Source organism: Macadamia integrifolia, chromosome 1 (genome assembly GCF_013358625.1).
Source record: "Macadamia integrifolia cultivar HAES 741 chromosome 1, SCU_Mint_v3, whole genome shotgun sequence".
In the NCBI taxonomy this organism is placed as follows: Eukaryota; Viridiplantae; Streptophyta; class Magnoliopsida; order Proteales; family Proteaceae; genus Macadamia; species Macadamia integrifolia.
Genome location: NC_056557.1, coordinates 11,672,917 through 11,695,389, shown reverse-complemented (window position 1 = coordinate 11,695,389; position 22,473 = coordinate 11,672,917). Strand labels below are relative to the sequence as shown.

At 40.2% G+C, this 22,473-nt stretch overlaps 1 protein-coding gene across 4 annotated transcripts in view; it reads right to left on the bottom strand.

Annotated features, from left to right (window-relative positions):
• Positions 1–1,066: 1,066 nt before the first annotated feature.
• Positions 1,067–22,473, bottom strand: part of LOC122079636 (paladin) — a 71,559-nt gene continuing 50,152 nt past the window's right edge. For all 4 annotated transcript variants that reach the window (XM_042646281.1, XM_042646264.1, XM_042646271.1 and 1 more), the window contains 9 exons: positions 19,841–20,270; positions 19,125–19,448; positions 18,238–18,840; positions 17,910–18,083; positions 5,630–5,860; positions 5,255–5,538; positions 3,996–4,265; positions 2,330–2,452; positions 1,067–1,439 (listed from right to left, as the gene is read on the bottom strand). In XM_042646281.1, coding sequence (XP_042502215.1) covers positions 1,310–1,439; positions 2,330–2,452; positions 3,996–4,265; positions 5,255–5,538; positions 5,630–5,860; positions 17,910–18,083; positions 18,238–18,840; positions 19,125–19,448; positions 19,841–20,270 — 2,569 coding nt within the window. In that variant the 3' untranslated portion in view covers positions 1,067–1,309. The remainder of the gene's footprint in view (positions 1,440–2,329; positions 2,453–3,995; positions 4,266–5,254; positions 5,539–5,629; positions 5,861–17,909; positions 18,084–18,237; positions 18,841–19,124; positions 19,449–19,840; positions 20,271–22,473) is intronic.

Genomic DNA, 22,473 nt, shown 5'->3' with positions numbered 1-22,473 from the left:
TGAAATGTGGAATGGGTGTGCACACTTGAAAGTGCCTATTAGAGGCTGAGTGTGCATACGACTGTGTAAACAATGATAGGTATATCAGGTTTTTCTTAGCCAGACATCAGACAGATTTTTAGGGATCAGAATTGGACTCACTGATTCACCCCCCCCTCTCAGTGACTGCCGGATTACAATAAAGCTTATACTTACCAAAGAGGGGGTGGGAAGATGTTAAGACTATGACCAGCCCTTGTCCACCCCTAATCCATAAATTTACAGTAAGCAAGATTGTCAATTTGGTTATAAGATAGACATTTTAATTGTCTGACATCACCACATCTCTCAGAAACTGGACACATCAAATTTTGGCCCAATTCTTCATGATTGCTATTGTATCTATAGTTCATATGAATACATTGACAAGAGACACAAAACAACTAATGCAAATAAAATGAGGGAAATAGTTTGGCCTTTTTGGTCGTCTTACCTCAATAAGTAAGAATAGGTGGCTTGTGTAACACATGATGTGGGTTGAAGTCATACAGACAGCTTGTGTAACACATGATGTCGGTCTAGGGGAAGGGGAACACTATTACTAAACACAATAATACATCAAGGTTAAATTGGGCTGAGTCAGTCGGCTCAAGGTATGTGCATGCCGTCAAGGCCAAATTTACACCCCTACCATCCGATAACAACAAAAGGAGCTCTCCAATCTCGAAAACATCGATCAAGAACAATCAACTGCACAATTACAAAAGGCGCTCAAAAAGAGACATACTGACCTGAGAAAGGGTGGAGGGTGGGATGTGCTCTAGACACGTTGATGCAAACGCTTCCAGCTTTTTTTTTTCGCTGGGCAAAGGCTTCCAGCTATATTTGGCTGCATTCCCTTTTTGTAACCTCAACAAGTTAATCAGTTACCCAAATTGCAATATCATACATTTTGGATGTTTCCCTTTCTCCAATGCCAATAAATTAATTAGTTACCCAGTTTGCATTATGAAATGATCAAGTTGGTGTCTTTAAAGAAATTTGATTTACAAATTACAACTCACCCCAAACATGTGAAGACCAGTTATTTGAATTTTCACTTTCTATTGAATATGCTACCTATAAAAACAATGGATTCCCTTTCATAGATGGCCTCTTCGCTCATACGAAAAAATACGGAGCATTCCTTTGTTGTACATTTTCAGTATGCATCCAACACTAAATCACTATAACTTCGGGTATGCCAACTTATTCTAAGATTTTACAACAATAATAACATTGAAAAGACTAATGCTCCACAATTCTTCTCTAAATGCTTGGAAATCTGTCATTAGTCAATCCTCAAGTTATGGCAGAGATGACCTAGTTCGGGCCTCGCCTCAATCCATGCCAGAAATCCCATCTCACGTGCAGAAGTGCAATAAAGGTAAGACCTGAAAGTGATAAGGAAGAAATACCGCCTACAAATGCAAAGTAGCATAAATCAAAATGCTGATACTCTCAAAGAAGGTGCTTGATTATTAAGCATGCAGGTAGAAGCAAAATCCTTGATAAGTGATTTCTACTGATTTTAATAGATAACCTGGTCCTGTTTTTAGGGAATAAAGTTCATTGTGCAGGGTTTTCCAATATGCCATGTCATAGCTCATATGATCATTTCCATGTGTATCATCACCATTGTCCCCTGTGCTGACTTTGCTCAACTAAAAGAGAAAAAAAAGGCCCATACTTTCATACTACACCCGACAATTTTATCTAATCCACCACTGATGATCTTTAAAAGGGGCGTCATAATGTACGCAACCTTACCCCCGCTTTGCAGAGAGACTGTATCCTGACTCAAACCCGTGTAGGTTGAAATGGAACAACCTTACCATTGTGCCGAGGTCCGGTAATGGTATAAATTGACATACTTGAGTGAATGAAAAATGACAGGTACAGAAAAAATAATGACCATGAAAAAATAGACTTTTAGTTCTCTATTTGTTCTTTTCTCCCCTACTGGTGGTACTAGATGCAATTCTCAATTCCAAGAGCTACCAACATGCACTGCATTCTTTTTCTTTCCCGGGTGGGGGGATGCTCTCAACATGCACTACTAGCGAAGGGGGGAATACTTGAATGCCCTGCACTTACCATATAAATTGCTCTTGCAGGTCACAATCAAACCATTACAAATACAATGACTATAACAACCAGACCATATTGATGTCAACCATAAAACAGTGGTTCAGTGGACTGTAGAGCCATGTGGCCATAGCATTATCAAATTGGGTTAGTCAAAAGAACAGATGAAACAATTAAGCACTGAACACTGGATGTTATAACACCTTGGGCAAGTTGAACAAACCTTAAAGCTTTAATGCCCATATCCATGAGGCATGCTCCTTTCTCATCATCACCATCAGTGCACTTCTCAAGTTCCTGCCTGTAGTAAAGAATATCATCTCGCAAATTCCCAGCACCTGCACACCTTTAAAATAAAGGGAGCAAAATCAACACCTAGAAGTTAACAGGCAGTGAAAGGAAAAAGATGATATGGATTATATTCAGTATTACCATAGCTTTATTACACATTTGCTAGATGAACACGGGACTATATTCAGAGTATGCAATTATGGTCTATAGATTGTGCTTAAATACACTTTTAGCACCTATCCTCCACGGGTAGAATTTTGGTCTTTTGTCATTCCAAGGCAAGGGGAATCTTGGACTGTCCCTGATGCAACATCCACTCCCAGACATTTGGCACCATTTCATATTGATGTTATTTAATAAAATTATATGGAAAAGATCGTATTAGAATTCCATTTCTGGGTTGAGAAAAGAAACAGCTAAAAGACAATAAAACCAACAAAAGGAGAAAAAATGAGGTTTTCCAATTTAACATTACCCACTGATTACATTAGATATAGAAGTTTTAGTACTGCATTAAGCAGGTTGTGATCTATTTCCCGCAAAATTCTCTTATTCCTTTTTCTTCCCTTTAAACCTTAAAGTTTTCGACTTTTTCCCATTATAAATATAGATGTGAAAACCCATTCATCAAAAGAATAATTCATCTACTTCTTTTTGAGCTTCATTTTACTTTTCCATCCGGGATCTCCTGTGATTGCACAATGTTCGTCTGAGAATGTCTCAAACAATTACCACATTATAATGATCATGCGTATGATATCAACAATCTATAAGGTTGATAAAATTTGCTACTCTATGATGTTTCATCTTTTAAAGTCTTTTGCATATTAATCTTTCCTAGAGATTTCACCATTATCCTCCTTATTTAGTAATTTTATTGCATTAAGCATTTATTTACGTAGGCAGTGGATCCTTTACGGACTGTGAGGCAACCAATACAAACACATGAGAGGACAACATGGGCATATTTAGCTGTAGTCTGACAATGAATTGCTCACTCCAGCCTCACATTGGCTGCCTCACATTGGCTGCCTCACAAGGTCAGAGAGGTGCTGCAGGGGATTTACTACCAGTTATGTAGTGCCAGTCTTTCCGTGCCTTAGGAAGCCTTTCACACTTTGCAGCTTTGCCATTGTCCTTGTAATAGATACAAATTTACATTGCTCTAAGACACTATTGACCAGTTTCATTGCTGGGGAGGTGTGGCAAATTGTGAAGAGACATTGTAGAAGAGTACACTACAACTGAATATGAGTAGCCAATGTATTGATCCAAATTAGAAGAGCAGAAAAGTAAACAACAAATACCAGTGGTTATGCTTTTGGGTAGCCTTACTGATGAACCTGAGAAGACTGGAAAAGAAAAATAAAATAAAACAAGATTTGGGTGGAGGGCACTTACTCCAAAATAGTTAATGACCATTTGCAATTCTAGGCAAAAAGAAATTCTCACAATGTACAGAAGTCTAGTTTCTAATTCTCACAGCAATAAACCCTTGAACACCATTTTTTTTTAGTTCAGTATCTTGCTCTATGCTTAAACAGCGAGTAGGCATTCCTGAGAATTATATCCTTCATTATTTTTTGCTCAGTACATACCTTTCTATAACAAGATCAACCTCTGCTTTGCTCTTGGGACCGTACATTAAAACCCTAGTGAGGTTTAGTATGTCCCTGTAATCACCCTCTTTATGTGCTTCTTCATTACAAGCCCAAGTTTGTAAGTTGTCTTTAGCCATTGAAGCCAATGGTTCTGACATCTCTGATACAAACGGCCCCTCTGCATTGAGCCTAAGACAAATAATAGCCATTGCATAAGCAACCCCTCCAAACCCTGTGTGTGATACAAAAAGATAACACCCTGCAGACCTGTAGACAAAAAAATTGTTTAGTTTTTATGTCATGGACTTCAGAAAAAAGAGAAAACAACTAAATGTTATAATAAAGCCGGCTAAACCATATCCAGTTGAATGTAGAGCTGGCAAAAATATCAGATGAAGACTTGTCTGTCTCACAGAATACACGACATAGGCACTCAATAAATTTGGGCCACATCACCCACCAATGTGGCCCATTAGTGGGAGACAATTCTGTTTCATATTGCATCAACAAAAAAGTTCCATTTAAAACGAAAAAAAAAAAAAATCAATTTCCATTCAATCTAATTGGGGCCACATACCCCACCATTAGTGGGAGACAATTCTGTTTCATATTGCGTCAACAGGAAAAAAAAAGTTCCATTTAAAACGAAAAGAAAAAAAAAGGCAATTAAAAAAACCTAAAACAAATATTACTCTACACTCTTGGATGGCTAAATGCCAAAATCATTCCAATAAGATATTCTTTATTATCCACTCAGAAAAAGATAAAACATGAATTAATTGAAATTTTAAGTAGCCATGACTGAAAGTATATAAACTGGTCAGTGAAGTTTGTCTAAATATTATCCTCAAATAATGGTCCATCCATTAGTCAGTCTATAGATGAGTTTGCAGTGTATAAGTAGCCTAGTCTCAAAGCTCAACGAAGTAACCAACCACAACATGTTTCCTCAACATTTAAAATGATCTTAATCATCCAATCATAAAAGATGAAAACATGCATAAATAGAAATTATCATTAGCCAGTAAGAAAGCACATAAACTGGGCCCATTGGAATTTTTCATAATGGCATGAGCTTCCCAGCTAATGGCCCATCTCTAGGGGCTCAGACTGATGGTTTGCACTGATGAGTCTGTCATACAGGTCATGTTGTCTATGAAGCAAGCAGCCCAACATATTTGCTTGAAAATTTAAACTTGAACTGAGAATTTAAGAGGGAAATCACCAGAAATAAGAAATAGGATTTTGATACATACTCATCTTTACAGTACTGGATTGCATCAACATCAGAAGCTAAAGCTTCTCTTTCTCTTGTTAATGGTATCCTCCTGTATTCAATATTGAACCCCTCGTCTTTCAGAGCACCATATACTTCAGCAGGAGTTTTAACATTGTCTGCTAGAATGTTCTCCCAGTACCCAATGACACTGGCTTGATCTAGAGTTAAAGAATGTTCTTCCCGATGTAAAAGTATTCGACCACCTGACTGTGTGACCTCAGCTAATATATCTTCTTTCAGCCGGGCCTCCATGTGTTCTACCTGCATGTGCTCAACCAGACGAAATAAGATTCCCATTCAGTTCACTAAATTATTTTTGAAGGAAAATGTGGAAGTTGCACTCATCTCTCACCACTGAGCCAGTTATCCCCACATGCTTCAGTGTATCAACAGGCTGATTTAGTTCCCTCAGGACAAATGGGGTTCCATCTACGTAAACAACTGCTTCTTCTCTCAGATCAGTTATTATAACTTTTTGAGAAACCTTTTCACTCGCAGTTGATTTGGCACGTAAATAGGTTAACATTTCTCTAGCACCAGAAATTGTTGGAGTTGCCATGCTGTAGACAGGGTATCTGTCCACCTGAAAGATTAAAAGCTTTTCAAGACAATGCCACAGTTACACCTCACAGAATAGAAATAGTTCCTTTCCCCACTCCCACCCCAGAATAAACTATTTGATGATAGTTAACTCCCCCCTCCCTTCCTTTGTTCTTCTGTACTTTGATTGGAAACCCCAAGGAAATTGCATGTAAAGGGAAAAAGAGTGAAAATATGCCCAGTGAAAAACATGAAGACCTGGTGTGTTTGAGAAAGAAAACAGAAATCCACCACCCTCAATACCACAACTAAATAGAATCACAAAGCCCAACTGAAAATCAAATAGATTTTTACATATATGTGGATGCATTCAGCTTTCTGCATTTTGAATACCCCTAAAGCATTTTCAATACCCCTAAGAAGGCATGTCCCATGTCAATGGATCTCAGATCTATCAAAGTAGAGATAAGAACTTAGATCCGACCTGTCTCTCACTTCCAGACTCATGAAAACTCTTCCTGTATTATCTGCCTGGCCTGGAAGACCAAAAAGGAAATCCATACTCACAAACATGGCCCGATCAACCATCTACTAACACAGAAAGCTGCATTATTCCCATTGCATATCACCTCAATCCTCTCCTAAGTCACCTAAAGTATGCTAGATGCTTTTTCTCACATAACAGTAACATGCTGAGAGAAGCGGAAGCCAATTGATGATACATTTCGTTTGATCCAATGAATAAATTCTCTCAATGCCATTATGAAAAATTCTGGCTAAAAGATGTGATGTAGGGGATTTCCTAGACAACGAAGGTCCTTACAAGAGTGACTCAATTAGGATAAGACAAACTTAAGGGGGATCTTGGGTTTAGGTTGGGATTTAGATACGCTCAGCAAAACAAGATTCAACATACAATAAATAAAGACAAATCAACATGTAGCCAGAAGCAATATCAATCTAAGCGGAAAAAACACATAAAAACTTACTTAAGTTTCAAGTGGGGACATGGAGAAGGGAACAAACGTCATGCGAATGTTAGGTTCAACACAAATCAATCTAGACACCAAACAAAATATGCAAACAATCAATGTCCTCTAGCAGCCAACTAAAATAGAAAATCAGCAAAGGTTTTAGAGATATAACAGTGAAAAAAAGACTTCAAATAGTAGGTAAAATAGGCATAAACAAAGAGGCAGGGGCTGGTTTCAATGATAATGGGCTGCAACATATAACAGGGGATTAGTGAAGGTGGGGGGGTTTAGTTTAATTACTTACCTTGTTGCTGTCCCCGTCTGAGGAGAAAAGAAGAAGCCGAAGTCTTCCAAAAAAAACAGAGGTGCAGTCCACTTTAATCGATGAAGGAAACCCAGTTTGTTGGTGAAGTGTTCAGCAGTGGCTCAAATGGGGCTTATATGATTGAGGTGGTCTTCCACTGTTGTTGTTCAGCTGCAGCAGATGTAACAGCAACCGAGAGGACAGAGACAGTGAAAGAGAGAGACGAGATGAGAGAGAATAGCGAGAAAGAGAGGACGAGATAGAGAGAATGAGAGAAAGACGAGATTGAGAGAGAGAATTGTGAGAGGGGTGGGGAGGTTTGCTCATTGGTTGCTTTCAATAATTTTCCATCATTCCATTGTGGCCTAGGCCATTACATAAATAATAAACTTAGTTACTAAAAATAAAAAGAGCCAATTGGAAAGTAAATGAAGACTTCCTAAAAACTAACAACTAATAAAGTAGTTATCGAATTAATTAAAAGACTAACAAGGAAAAGAATATTCTAAAAATAAACTACTAAACTAACAACTAATGAGGCCCACAAGATTTGTTGAAACCTGGAAAGAGAGAGGGACTCGATCCAGCGCTGGAAAGGCTGGATCGAGCCTCCTTTTCTTCCTCCTTTTTCTTGTTCTTCTTTCTTCTTCTTCTTTTTATTCTTCCAGCCACAAAGATGGCTATTTCTTCTTCTTCTTGCGTCTGTACATCTTGATGTCTCCATCAACTCTCCCCGGCTTGGAAGAATTCACCTCCGGTGAATTAAAGCTCATGTAATATTCAAGCAGGTCTAGGTTGAGTTGTTGGATTTCTTGCAATGTGATCCAGGTGTTGTCAACTTTCGGACGTCCACGCCACTTGACCAAGAACTCTCTAGAACCTCCAGTGTGTGTGGACACAATCCTCTCATCAAGGATTTCCTCAACTTCTTCAGTTCTTCTCGTAACCTTAGGCACAGGTGGTAATGAGGTGGGGGGAAGTGGTTGGTTTGGCTCAGTAGTCTCATCAATGGTGAAGGGGAAGTCCTCAAGGTCATCAGGATAGAAAGGGGTAAAGATAAAGGTACCATAGTATGGGACTAGGTCTTCAACATTAAAAATATTACTGATCTCCATTCTAGCTGGCAGATCAAGAACATACGCATTGGCACCTATCCTCTTGAGTATCTTAAACGGACCTGTGCTACGAGCATGTAGCTTGCTCGCTTTTCCCCTAACAAAGTATTGCGGCTTGATTCTTACCATCACCACATCGCCCTCTTAAAACTCTTGTAGCCTTCTGTGCACATCTACCTTCGATTTGTATTGCCCATTGCTCAATGCTATCTATTTTCTTACACCTGCATGCAAATCATGTATATGCTAAGCAAAAGATTCGGTTGACTGGGAGGTCCTGGAACCAGACACGACTAGGATAAGGTCTATGGGTGCCCGGGCTGGTATCCTGAACAGATCTTAAAGGGGGATAGACTAGTGGTACGGTTCTTAGAACTATAATATGCAAACTCAACCTGGCTAAGGACTCGATCCCAACTAGTAAGGTGTTCTCCTACGAGGCAACGCAATAAATTTCCTAAACTCCTATTGACAACCTCGGTTTAGCCATCAGTCTAAGGGTGGAAAGCAGAGGAGAAATGGAGCTTCATGCCCATCATCCGCTATAGGGTCCTCCAAAAATGACTGGTGAACTTAACATCCCTATAGGACACTATGGTGAGGGGCAACCCATGGTACTTGACAACCTCATTAAAGAAAAGTCGGGCTACTATGGATCATTAGAGGTCTTAGAGCATGGGATGAAATAGGCCATCTTTGAGAAGCGGTCCACAACCACATAAACAGAATCATGACCTCTCGAAGTTCTTGGTAGACCAAGCACGAAGTCCATGCTAAGGTCCTGCCAAGGGGAATGGGGAATGGGGAATGGGAAACGGGTAGGAGAGTGTACAAACCTGTGTTCTGCTTTTGTTGTTTGGCAGTCTGGCATGTCCTACACTGACTCACAACTCCAGCAACATCCCTCTTCAGTCCTGGCCAAAAGAATCGGTTCTCAAAGAGGGTGATGGTCTTATCTCGACCGAAATGGCCAGCGACTCCCCCAGCATGTAATTCCCAGGTCAGGAAATCTCGGAGTGAAGTCCTGAGAATGCACAACTTGCTTCCTTTAAAAAGGAATCCCTCCCTAAGTAGGTAGTCCGAGCGGTTAACCAGACTCCTAGCATTGGTGCAACTGAGGAACATGTTCACCCGGCCCAGTGCATTTGCAGCAGTATTCTCGACACCAAGTTTGTGTTTGAGTACAAAAGTGTACTTTTGGAGAAACTCAACCCACTTGGAATGCCTCTGGTTAAGTTTCTTTTGGGCACTCAGGTATCTTAGAGCCTGGTGGTCAGAGAATAGCAAGAATTCTTGTGGTAAAAGGTAATGTCGCCAATAGCGCAGTGATTGGACAACCGCATAGAGTTCCTTGTCGTATGTGGAATATCGTTGCCTAGTTTCATTAAGCTTCTCACTAAAATACGCAACAGGGTGGCCCTCTTGTCCTAGGACACCACCTATCCCAATTCTAGATGCATCGCAATTTACTTCGAAGACTTTAGAGAAATCTGGGAGGCGCAGGACTGGAGCTTCAGTCATAAGCTTTTTAATCTCATTAAAGGCCTTCGTACCTTAGTCCATTGAAACTCCTTCTTTTTCATACAATCGGTGATAGGAGATATAATGGAACTAAACCGGTAAATGAACCTCCTATAGAAAGTGACTAAGCCATGAAAGCTTCTTACCTCATGGATATTAGTTGGCTCAGGCCACATTACAATTGCTCTCACTTTCTCAGGGTCAGCATATACTCCCTGAGTTGACACAACAAATCCTAGGAAGATGACTTGATCACTCATGAAGGTGCACTTCTTGAGGTTGACATAGAGTTTCTCTTGTAAGAGCACATGAAAAACCTTCTGTAAGTGATCCAAGTGGGAAGATGGGGTCTTACTATAGATGAGGATGTCATCAAAGTAAACCACTAGGAACTTGCCAATGAATGGTTGAAGCACTTGATTCATTATCCTCATGAAGGTGCTAGGTGCATTTGACAAGCCAAAAGGCATGACTAACCACTCAAAGAGGCATCCTTCGTCTTGAAGGCTATCTTCCACTCATCTCCAGGCCTAACCCTAATCTGGTGGTACCGCTTTTGAGATCAATCTTCGAAAAGATCGAAGAGTTGGCCATCATATCCAACATGTCATCAAGCCTAGGGATAGGGAACCTATACTTGATGGTGACCTTATTGATGACCCTACTATCAACACATACGCCAGGTACCATCTTTCTATGACGTGAGCAAGGCAGGTATAGCACACGGGCTAAGGCTCTCCCTCATGAATCTCTTGTGCAACAGTTCATCCACTTGCCATTTGAGTTCGGCGTGTTCTTTGGGATTCATTCGGTAATGGGGTAAGTTCGGAAGAGAGGATCCTGGAACTAAATCAATAACGTGCAAGATGTCACGCATAGGCAGTAACTCATCAGGTAGTTCCTCAGGGAATAACCTCTCGAATTTCCTCAACAAGGGTTGCACTTCTCTAGGAGCCTCAGTGAATAAGCGTGACCTATCGGTGTTACTCTGTATAGCAACTAGAGCATAAATCACCCCTGACTCTTGACACTCCTTCAAAATGTTTAGTGTTTTGGTGGGGGTGTGTTTGGATGTACTTCCCTTGTGTTCTGGAACCCTAACTTCCCTAGGAGCACTCATGGTTTAAAGTATCTCCGATACCAATACGATACCCTCCGATACGTATCTTAAATTTAGCCGACCGATACGATACACACTGATACGATACATTGAATTTTTAAAATCCTTTCGTATCGATATATATACTACAATACATACCGATATGCACCGATACACACTTATACGATACGGCACGCACTGATACTCTATATGAAAAATATAAAATCGAGGTGAAATGTACGTTTCGGTATGTATCGGTACGTATCGATGAGTATCAGTATGTATCAATCGGTACGTATCGATGAGTATCGGTACATATTGATGAGTATCGATACGTATCGGTGAGTATTGGTATGTACTAATACAGTGCACTACGGTCATAATGGCCAAGATGGGTAATTTTTCAGAAAAACACGATTTTTTTAGGGATTTTTGTTCCAGATTTGCTGCCAGCCATATTTCTCTCAAACTAAAGTGAAAATCAAGGTTCAGACCAAGGATTTTACATTTATGGGACAACTACAAACCTTGAATTCTTAGTGCGATAACCTCAATTTATTGTTTATGCATAATACATGTTATTAATAGCTTTTTTTAACAAATTTTTTATGCAAAAATGTTTTAAAAAGTGTTTTCTATCCATTTATGTAGGTATCTTTAGCGTATCTTAGCGTATCTCCGATACGATACGATACGATACCCTCTGATACGTATCTTAATTTTGTTTGACCGATACGACGACCGATACCGATACTTTAATCCTGGCACTGGGGGTTAGTCTAATCTTCTTCCCTTTGAACTCAAAGACATAGGTGTTAGACTTCCCGTAATTGGTGACATCCCGATCATATAACCAGGGTCTACCTAGGATGATGTGGGCAACATCCATCTCTAGGACATCACACCACACTCGATCCTCATATCCTGCGAAGTGTAGGGGAACTAAACACCTCAGATTAACAGGAATGGTGGACTGATCAACCCAGGCAACCTTGTAAGGCATGGGGTGGGGTTCAAGTTTGAGGCCCATTCGAGTAACAGCGCTCTTGGCGACCACATTCATGTAACTCCCGCTGTCTATGGCGACGCGGCAGTTCTTACCTCGATGACATGTGCAAGTGATGAAAATATTAGTTCGTCGCCAATCATCGCTACTCCTAGGTTGTGAGACCATGTAACACACAATGCCGAGCTTGAGGTCACCGGCCTCCTCGATGTCCTCATCAGATATGGTCTCATCTGGTCTATGGTCCTCATACTCATGGTCCTAAAAACCCTCTTGGTCACCTTCTCCAGGGGTCTGCTCTCCCACATAAAGATTCCTATTGGGACACTCTCTGGAGAAGTGACCAAACCCGCAACACTTGAAGCACTGTTGTTGCCCACTACTCTTGGGTGCTTTTCCCAAAATTTCTTTACCCTTGTTGTCAAATTAACGCTGTGGTGCAGCATTGGGTTTTGTGGGTCCAGTTGAGCCTTGGGGTGGTTTTCTAAATTGGGACTCCCCAGCTTGGAAGCTCTTCCTCTGAGAATAAGTTCTCAGGGAGGATTCCACCTCAAGGGCTATCCTGAAGGCCTGTAGAACATCTCACACGAGGTGGGGTGCCACACGAAACTGAATTTCGGAGTTGAGTCCGGTAAGGAATCTGGATGTCTGCTCAACATCCTCCCGAATACGGCTTCTAATTTTCAATTTATTGAACTTGCTCATGTATTCGGTCACAGTCAACTTTCCTTGCTCTAATACCAAGATGATGTAGGGGGTTCCTAGGTGACTAGGTTTCCTACAAGGTTAACTAGCCAAGTAGGGTAGACTCAAGGGGCTTGGGTTGGACAGGGTAAGGGAAGCTCAGCAAACAAGATTGATATCCAAGTAAAGTGAGATTAATGAATAATGTAGCAATGAACAATAATCGTCAAAGCATAAAAGCACATAAACTCACTCAAGTTTCAGGTGGGAATATGGGGTAGGGAACATGGCAGCAACTCTGCGTTAAGTTTAACACAAGTCTATCAAGACATTAAGCAAACTAAGTAAACCAAACAATGCCTAAAATCAACCAACTAATGAAAGGTAAAACAGCAGAAGTTTCTTTAGGGAAAACAATAAGTATTGGCTTAAAAAAAGAAAGGTATATGTTCTGATTTTAGTGGGGACTAATGGAGGTAATGGGAGGCCAATGAATAAAGATTATTGAAGGCAAAACAGCCCCCCAAAATCCCCCTACGAATTCTCTCTCGCTGCCCTCTCCCTCTTCTCATCTCTCACGGCTCTTTCTCCCTTTCTCGACCTTCACCCCTCTCTTTTCTGTTTTCTGTCTTCCATGTAGCTGCTTCCCTATTGTAGAAATTGTTCACCATCATTAGAGATTATCTCCATCGAGAAACCCCCAACTGGGTTACTGCTGGAACTTCTCCAACAATCGGGACTACTGTTCATTATCATGTAGGGTGGGTTGCAACTCTTTATCTTGGAGGACCTCGAGTTCTTCAAGATGATGTAGGGGATTTCCTAGACAACTAAGATCCTTACAAGAGTGACTCAATTAGGGTAAGACAAACTTAAGGGGGATCTTGGGTTTAGGTTGGGATTTAGATATGCTCAGCAAAACAAGATTCAACATACAATAAATAAAGACAAATCAACATGTAGCCAGAAGCAATATCAATCTAAGCGGAAAAAACATATAAAAACTTACTTAAGCTTCAAGTGGGGACATAGGGAAGGGAACAAACTTCATGCAAATGTTAGGTTCAACACAAATCAATCTAGACACCAAACAAGATATGCAAACAATCAATGTCCTCCAGCAGCCAACTAAAATAGAAAATCAGCAAAGGATTTAGAGATATAACAGTGAAGAAAGGACTTAAAACAGTAGGTAAAATAGGCATAAACGAAGGGGGCAGGGGCTGATTTCAATGATAATGGGCTACAACATATAACAGGGGATTAATGGAGGTGAGGGGGTTTAGTTTAATTACTTACCTTGTTGCTGTCCCGGTTTGAGGAGAAAAGAAGAAGCTGAAGTCTTCCAAAAAAAAAAAAAACAGAGGTGCAATCCACTTTAATCGATGAAGGAAACCCAGTTTGTTGGTGAAGTGTTCAGCAGTGGCTCAGATGGGGCTTATATGATTGAGGAAGTCTTCCACTGTTGTTGTTTAGTAGCTGTAGCAGATGTAACAGCAACCGAGAGGACAGAGACAGTGAAAGAGAGAGACGAGATGAGAGAGAATAGCGAGAAAGACGAGATTGAGAGAGAAAGAGAGAGAATCGTGAGAGGGGTGGGGAGGTTTGCTCATTGGCTGCTTTCAATAATTTTCCATCATTCCATTGTGGCCTAGGCCATTACATTAATAATAAACTTAGTTACTAAAAATAAAAAGAGTCAATTGGAAAGTAAATAAAGACTTCCTATAAACTAACTAATAAAGTAGTTTCCTAATTAATTAAAAGACTAACAAGGAAAAGAATATTCTAAAAATAAACTACTAAACTAACAACTAATGGGGCCCACAAGATTTGCTGAAATCTGGAAAGAGAGAGGGACTTGATCCAGAGCTGGAAAGGCTGGATCGAGCCTCCTTTTCTTCTTCCTTTTTCTTCTTCTTCTTTTTTCTATTCTTCCAGCCACAAAGATGGTTGTTTCTTCTTCTTCTTGCGTCTATACACCTTGATGTCTCCATCAGGATGGGAGTCTAAAATATTTTCAGCAGGATTCTAATATTACAACCGAACATCATCAGCATCATAATCATTGGATGGTTCAGTGTTGCTACTAGAAATCGTCATGTTTTAGGACGGTTCAGATGAGTTCCCAAACAACATGATTTGTCTATCCCTGCCTTGCAGTGGATCCAACATACAACCCATTTATCTTTAAACACTCATGGCCATTAGAAATCTTCATGCTTTGGGAGGATTTAGATGACTTCACAAACAGCAGTCTCTACAGACGATCCAAAATACAATTCATTTAGCCTTCAAAACCCATGGACTGGTCTTCTAACAAAGTCGTTGGTTTCTAGGACTTCAAAGATCACTTGAAAAATCATATGCGGTGCCACTAGCAACCCATTACTCATAGCACCCAGTCCCAGATGAGTTGACTAGCAATTGGGCAGCTTTTATACATGCTGGTAAGGAAACCAAGCTCACTAGGCAAGCTAGCGACAGATAAGCGTGTGGTTCCTAAACAACACACCTATTCTCAGAATTAAATTGTATTTTGATGCAACCCCCCAAAGGAGATTGCCGAAATCGGATTGGGAGAAGATAAAACAAGCTTCAAAGAAAGCTCAATTCGGATACAGAATTTTCCAGAAAAATATGACCTTAGTAAAAGGAGATTGCCGAAATCGGATTGTGATGATTCCAAATCCAAAAGTTCAAGGACTGATGGCTCTACAACTTCGCTGAGAAACTCCCCTTCAGAAAACCAGTGTAGGATCACAGAAAATTTACTTGAAGTAGAGGTATATGCACTGGACAGATTCTGAAATTGCAAGAGATGAATGTGGATAGATATGTGACTGAAATGCAACTCTTTTAGGACGATTGCAACTCCAACAAGATCTTGTACCTCTTCTAGGATGCAAGAACGATAGGGAAAGCTCCTACTCTTCAAAGAAGGAGCGAAACTCTTCTAGGTTCAAAAGAAACCCACAATTGGAGAATCACAATTTGATTAATCATGTTGGGGATAAACACCAATCTCCTGGTTTGGTTTTGATGATAACAAACAAATGGAGTTGGCTAACAATGATATCCTCTAAAGTGATGTATGTCAGCATAACAAGTCTTAGCCATGGATAATCATGTAAAGAAACAAAGTCAAGCAAGCATGTAAATGGCTAAGTCAAGCAAGTAAGCAAGAGGAAAGTTAAGTGAGCGTGCAAGAAGTGAAGCGAAGTCAAGTCAAGCAAAGAAGTGTGAATAAAATTAGAGCCGTTGAAGCAAAGAAAGCAAGAAGCGTGAAGTCACGTAGAGCCATTGAAGCATGATGCAAGGAGTTGCAATGCAATATTGCACCACTACAGTACTACTACATAGTGCACACACTACCTGCATCTTATCATGCATGTATTAATTACGTGAGCACGCATGGACATTACCTAGATAGACCCTAGGAGGTATCCAATGAATGTTTAAATTAACCTAAAAAGTTCGGTTTTATTGAAAAGGTTAAGTACATGGATACATAAAAAGGGAAGTGAAACGGAGCCCAAAAAGTGTCAACAAGGCACTTCTAGAAGATCTGGCCAATCGGATCATCCGTATTGGGACAGGGCCAGAAACATAAGCTTTCCAGTTCGAACTGAAACAGGGTCCGACCGACCAGAAGTCAACCGGTTGCAGGTCCGACCGACTGGATGGCCCAGTAAGCCTGAACGGCTAGTTTTCAGTAGTCATATTTCAAACAACTAGTTGTTCAAGTCGACCGGAAGGGACAAAATTTATCCATTTGTTATTAGAATAATTACAATTTTGGTCCACTAATCATCCCGCTATATACACTTAATGAGCTTCATTAAACAGAACAATATACTATCAGTTGTGAGCATTAAAGCGAGCTATCAAGTCACAAGAGAAACTTGTGCAACCAAGTTTAAGTGTTGATCTTGATACACAGATATTGGGAAGAACTCGAGAATTTTATTCTCCAGTTCACTATCTTTTTCTATTGGCAAATTCTACTTAAAGAAGACACTGAAGTGCAATTGCTTTTTCATTTTGCATATCATTATTGCACTACACACGAGGTAACATTTTATCTCAATTTATATTTGATTTTATATTTGCACAAGAGTAGTTTAACTCTAGGATTGGGTTGTGTACACAAGGACTAGACTGTACTTAGTCTTGTGTGGGTCTCAACCTTCAAAGATGTGAAAGGTCCCTCTCAACCTATAAAGAAATTTGTATAGGTCTTTCTAACCTATAAAGAGATTTGGAAGATCCCTCTCTACCTGTAAAGAGATTGTATGGATTATCTTACCCTAAAAAGATTTTGTAAAGGTGATCCTCCCCACCTACTGTACTAAGAGGGAAGAACTAGTGGAATACCTCTGAAGGAGGGTGGGGGCTAAAGAAAGGTGGGGAAGGGCAAGCGAGCAAGCAATGGCCCAATTCATGTAAAGGGAACGCGAAAGCCATTGCGTGTTATAGCACCCGTTTTCTTGCTCCCTTTTCGGGTTCTTTTGAAAGAACCAGCAAAGGGGGGCTATTTCTCTATAGCTGTGAGAGCCGAGACCAGTAAAAGAGCAAGTATGCCTAGCTTTGTTAAGCTCTGTGCTTGCGCACTTAGGTTAGCTCTTGCTATAGCTTGCCCTCGCCTTCTTCCATTTGGTTGGTCCCACATCAAGGGGTCCAAATTCCCAACATGCATTGCTAGTTCCCACTTTGCGCATCCACGTTCTGTTCGTTCCCTACGCTTCTGCATGAGTGAGATTTCTATATAATGTGGATCGACTTATGAGGAGTGGACTAGACTTAGTTGAGTTGAACCACTATAAATTCTTCTGTATTTGTGTGATTGAGGTTATCTTTATTACGCACTTATTTACAATCACACAATTGGACTAACAATAAAAAAAAGTGTAAATCGCATTATTTATCAAATCAAAATGCACTGCTTAGTACATAAGAATTTGCCACTAGTTATAGGCCTAACAAAAGATGCAAAATGGCCATTGCATATCCATGTGACAATGCCTTTAATGTTTTCATTCATCATCAAGAATATTCAGGAGTTAATCTTGGGAATGAGTAACCCATTTTCCTTTAGTTTAGGTCTGATGATGCATTGCTGGATATTGGACTCTCTTAGGAAAGGCATTCATCATCTTTGTTTCTTTTATAATTTGGTTGCACTGATTTACCTTCTTCTCTCTCTTCATCTTTCCTCTTTGTTTTACTATTTTTTCCTTCATAACAAATCTTAATTTCACAGAATAAAAAAAACCAAAAAAGTATAGAATAAGAAACAAAAAAAAGTTGTGTATGTGTGTTAACATTATGGGTAAAAAGGCAGGTAAAAAGGCAGAATCTTTTTTACTATAAATGATTATAAAACTACCTTGTAGACGTGAGGTGCACCATGGATTTGGATGCGGCTGGAAGTTCTCTGTCCGGGAAAGAAGTACATTTTAAGTATGGAACCTTTTCCCAGAACAGAACCAGTACGATCCTTGACCATAGCTTCCATCAGTGCATCACAATGCTGAGATTCATGTGGTGCTCTCAGTTCTTCCTGGTCTCAACATAAACAAGTCAGACACTCCTGAAGAGTTTAGCTCAAGTGACAGAATGACAAAATTTTGTACAGCACTAAGTATTTCATATTTTCATGATAAAAACAAACAGTTTCACAAAGTCAAAAAGGAAAAGATTAATTACAGCCTTACAGGGACAGTGAAGAATCTCCCAGGTCTTAACCTAATGCTCCATTTCATTGCCTGGACCTCTGGTCTCTGATGCAACCAATTCTTAAAGGTCATCCTGGAATCTCCTTGTCCACAGAAACTACCAAATGCATCGCTTCCAAGATATGCTGCAAAAGCAATCAGCCGGAAGTAACGCTCCAAGTACTCGGCACCACGGTTTAATGCAACCCTCCTTACCCGTGGTTCTACATGTTGTTGATTGAATACTTTTCTGTAATGCAGAACAGCTTGCCTTATGTTTTGCAAAGCTGAACATCTATCAATAATTGCATCCAATGCCTCCCGGCATTCCACTCCATTATCAAACAGTCTTGTTATCTTTCTCAATAATAATATGTCATTTATGCCAAATGCACGATTTGGATCTTTCTCTTTCTTAATTGTTATAATATTAGATGCAGATTCAGTGCTATTATCTCCAGCATCTTCACCACTTGAGGAACCACTGTCTACATCTTCACAAGCTGCAGCCAGAGGCTGCATTATAATAGGTCTCCCATAATCAATTCTAAGTCTGAGAAGGCAAGCAATCACAGTACCCGTAGTTGTCCTCCCTCTTCCCATCTGTGAAAAAACTTAGATTAATTTTTTAATCGGAAACACCAAAAAAGTTTCATTAATAAGAAAATATGTATATAGGATTTACAAAAATGTTCAATTATGTGTCTCAGTGGCTGTGCAAAATATGTAAAAAGACAATAAAAATATATGTGGGCAGAAAAGTGCCATAGGTGCATAAAAGAACTCCATCCGAGCCAACATTAATTAATTAATAATTAGATAGGAAATATAAATATTTCAATTGAATGTATAAGTTATTGAAGAACACATCTTATAAAAGCTAGTACCTGGCAATTGAAAACAAGGGCAGTATCTTTGGTAGCAGACGCAATATTCAATGCTAATGTGTTGAAGTCAGAACTTTTGGGAGCTTTACCATCGGTTATGGGCACACGCGCATACTTAATGGGGAGACCCTCAGCTTCCAAGCATCTGTAAACCTCCAGAGGAGTCTGAATCGATCCACAGTTCACATGTTCCCAAGCATCAAATATTTGCCCATCATTTGTTTCATGAATTACCATTATAGCACCCCCATAGCGTTCCGATTCCCTTAGGATATCTTCTTTCAACCGAGCCTCCATCCTCTCAACTCTTTCACGATCTATTCCCTGAAACACCAATAACAGTTCACCAGTTCAAAAAGTTCATTTATTTACTAGCTAAAGCAAGAGATATACGTAGTTGAGGCTTGAGAACACCAAACAGCAGAGGGAAGAATTAGAGGCCAAAAGTAACAAGAGTGAAAAGCCATTACTTAGCAGCATTGCTGTGTTTAATACATGACAGATCTAAGATACGCTTTTCTTGGGGCACATTCCCTTCACTAGGACATTTTATCTTTATATTTTGTACTGAAACAAACTAATATGCATGACTTACAGGATTTGTCGGTTTTATATTGTGTAGCACCACAAATTTGAGTCCAAATCTTATATACTTGCCTCAGTTACCTAGTTCTGATCACATAATTGATACTTTGACACAGAATATTGACTCTTACCGTGTACTCCAGCATATTTTTGTATGGCCTTTCCACCTCGCGAAGTACAAATGGTTTCCCATTGATGTAGATAACAGGTTCTTCTCTCATATTGTGCCAAAAAACTGGTCGACCACCTTTAAAGCTACCAACCCTCTGAATAACAGCTCGAATACCATCGATGGTTGGGTTGGCAACACCATAAACAGGAAACCCAGGAACTTCTCTGAAATTAGGTGCACCCTCCACTCTCTCAGGTAAACTTAGGTTTTGGCAACCAGGACAGTGATCACTTTTTAGAACAGTTTGACTCCCAAGAACCTCTCCATTTCTTAGGGCAGCAACTACACCCATCTCAGAAGGCCGGCCATCAGCAGATTCAGCAATTTTCATCAAAGAAGGTTTCAAGCTTGAATAACCAAGAGCACCCATTGGGTCTCTCCTGAGCAACCTGAACAGAAGCACAATATCATTATCTTAAGAACTGGAGAGTAGCAAATACCTGCAATAAGCTTAACATTGAGCTATATCTGTAGCAGAGAGGCAAATAAAACATCAGAGAAAAAAATCCATGCAACCGACTAACAATCACATGACAGGAACAAATAATTGTGTCATTTCTTTGTTTTAGCTAATGAACCTGACCATAGTCCGAAAGCTCATTTTGGTTGGCCATTTTGGTCAGACCAAAATTACCGAAAGGGCGAAAATTTTGCTAAAACACTGCATTTTTTCCAGACTATTTCGGTTGTCCATTTCGGTAGGCAAATGGCAACATTAATACTTCAGGGAAACCTTATTTCATCTTGTATAAACATGTGTAAACCTTCAGATTGCAAGAAAAGTCACACAATGTGGTGGTTTGGATTTGCACCCTTGGTTGACAGTATATGCTGAACCCTATTGCATACCTTGTGTAACCTATTCTAGATATTGTTTTTGTAAAGACAGAAAAGGCAAGTAAAACACGTAAATTATGCACCATGAAAGAAGAAAGATAATATTAATTAACTATTTATGAAATAGTACAATGTACATATATATAACATATACACCCAAGTCCCAACAATATTATATTGTTTGCTACTACAAACAATGACATGCTAGATCGAGCCTACTCATTGACCGATGGAGCCGACGTCCATTTTCCTTTGGCTGTATGACATGCAAACCATGTCATCGTGTGCGAAAAAAACGCTTGTAGTCAGCCATAGCCACCCTGTAAATGGACTCATCTATATACTGGAGGTAACCTATCCCAGGTTATAGGTCACCATAATGTGAAGAACCAGCCACTCAGCCACTGGGTCCTTGATGGTGTTACAAACATGTACAGTTGGTGGGCTGGTAAGAGAAGAAATTTTGCACAAAAGACCAACTAGGATGTCCATGTGAGTGGGTGTCATACTCCAAAGCACTGGGAATGGATGAAGAAGATGTATGCTCCCCCATGCCAATGAAACGACCATAGTTGCCGCCATATGCACTGAACTCCGATCAGTTGCACTCTTCTGCATGCCCACTTGATATGTTGTCCCCTATACTCAATCCTCCAACAATGCTAGACAAGCTATCGGAGTCCATACAATTAGCCTACTCATCTGCTTGGAACCGGTAACAAGGCTCTCTTGTGTAGCTTGCACATGTAGAGGACGGATGCGCATTGTGGTCCATACATGTGTGGCGTGATCAAACTGTCTCTCCGGTGAATCGAATCAGCTTAGAGGCCACCTCCCACTCCTCTTGTGCCTGGTCATTTTACTCTCGAGGTCCATCACATGTTTCACCGTCACCACCATCATCGTCATGGCCGCCATCATCTCCACGAGTAGATAGTGACAGTATGCAAGTGTGACCACTAGAATAGGATCAATCAAGGTCCTCAAGGTTTAAAGTATCAATATTGGTATCAATGCCCACCGACACCAATAAGATATGGACCGATACTTTAATCTATCATATAGTAACCCTTTTAAAGATATCGATACGCATATCATTGTATCATATCGATACCCACTGACATCGATACAATATGATATGGAATGATACTTTAAACCTTGGTCCTCATCATTCCTATCAGGTACGGGCTCAAACGGTTGGGGTGTTTTTGAATGTATCCATCCCTCTGAAGCCATATACTTATGCACATCAGCACCCATCTGACTAGCTATATGGAGGTCAAGCCTACCCTTAGCCTGATCCATCTTCGATTCACCTTTATCCCTCACCCACTCCACCAAGGGATCCTCCTCTGACTCCAACTAGTAAAAATGTCAGCGAGCTTGATTTGGTCCTTGTCGGTCTCAATAACTATGCGTATATGTTGCATCCTCAGCCTTATATTGTACTGGACATACACAAAATTTTCCAAACATTAGGAAACCAATTGGTTCTGCCTCTTGGAGTAGTTGAACAAAAACGTACTTCCATTTCGCTCATAGTCGCAGGCGGAACATGTATGGGAAATGACGCAATCAAAAGTGCTATGGGGTTAAATATCATTCTAACACGGACGAACCCTTGAATCCACAAGGTATGAAACCCTAGTTTTATTGGGGAAGAAGAGCAAAATGGCTGCTTTGATTCTAAAATGAAAGTTGCCATACAGAAGCCCCAAGCACAGTTGTCATGGCGCCAAGGCAAACCAACGCGGT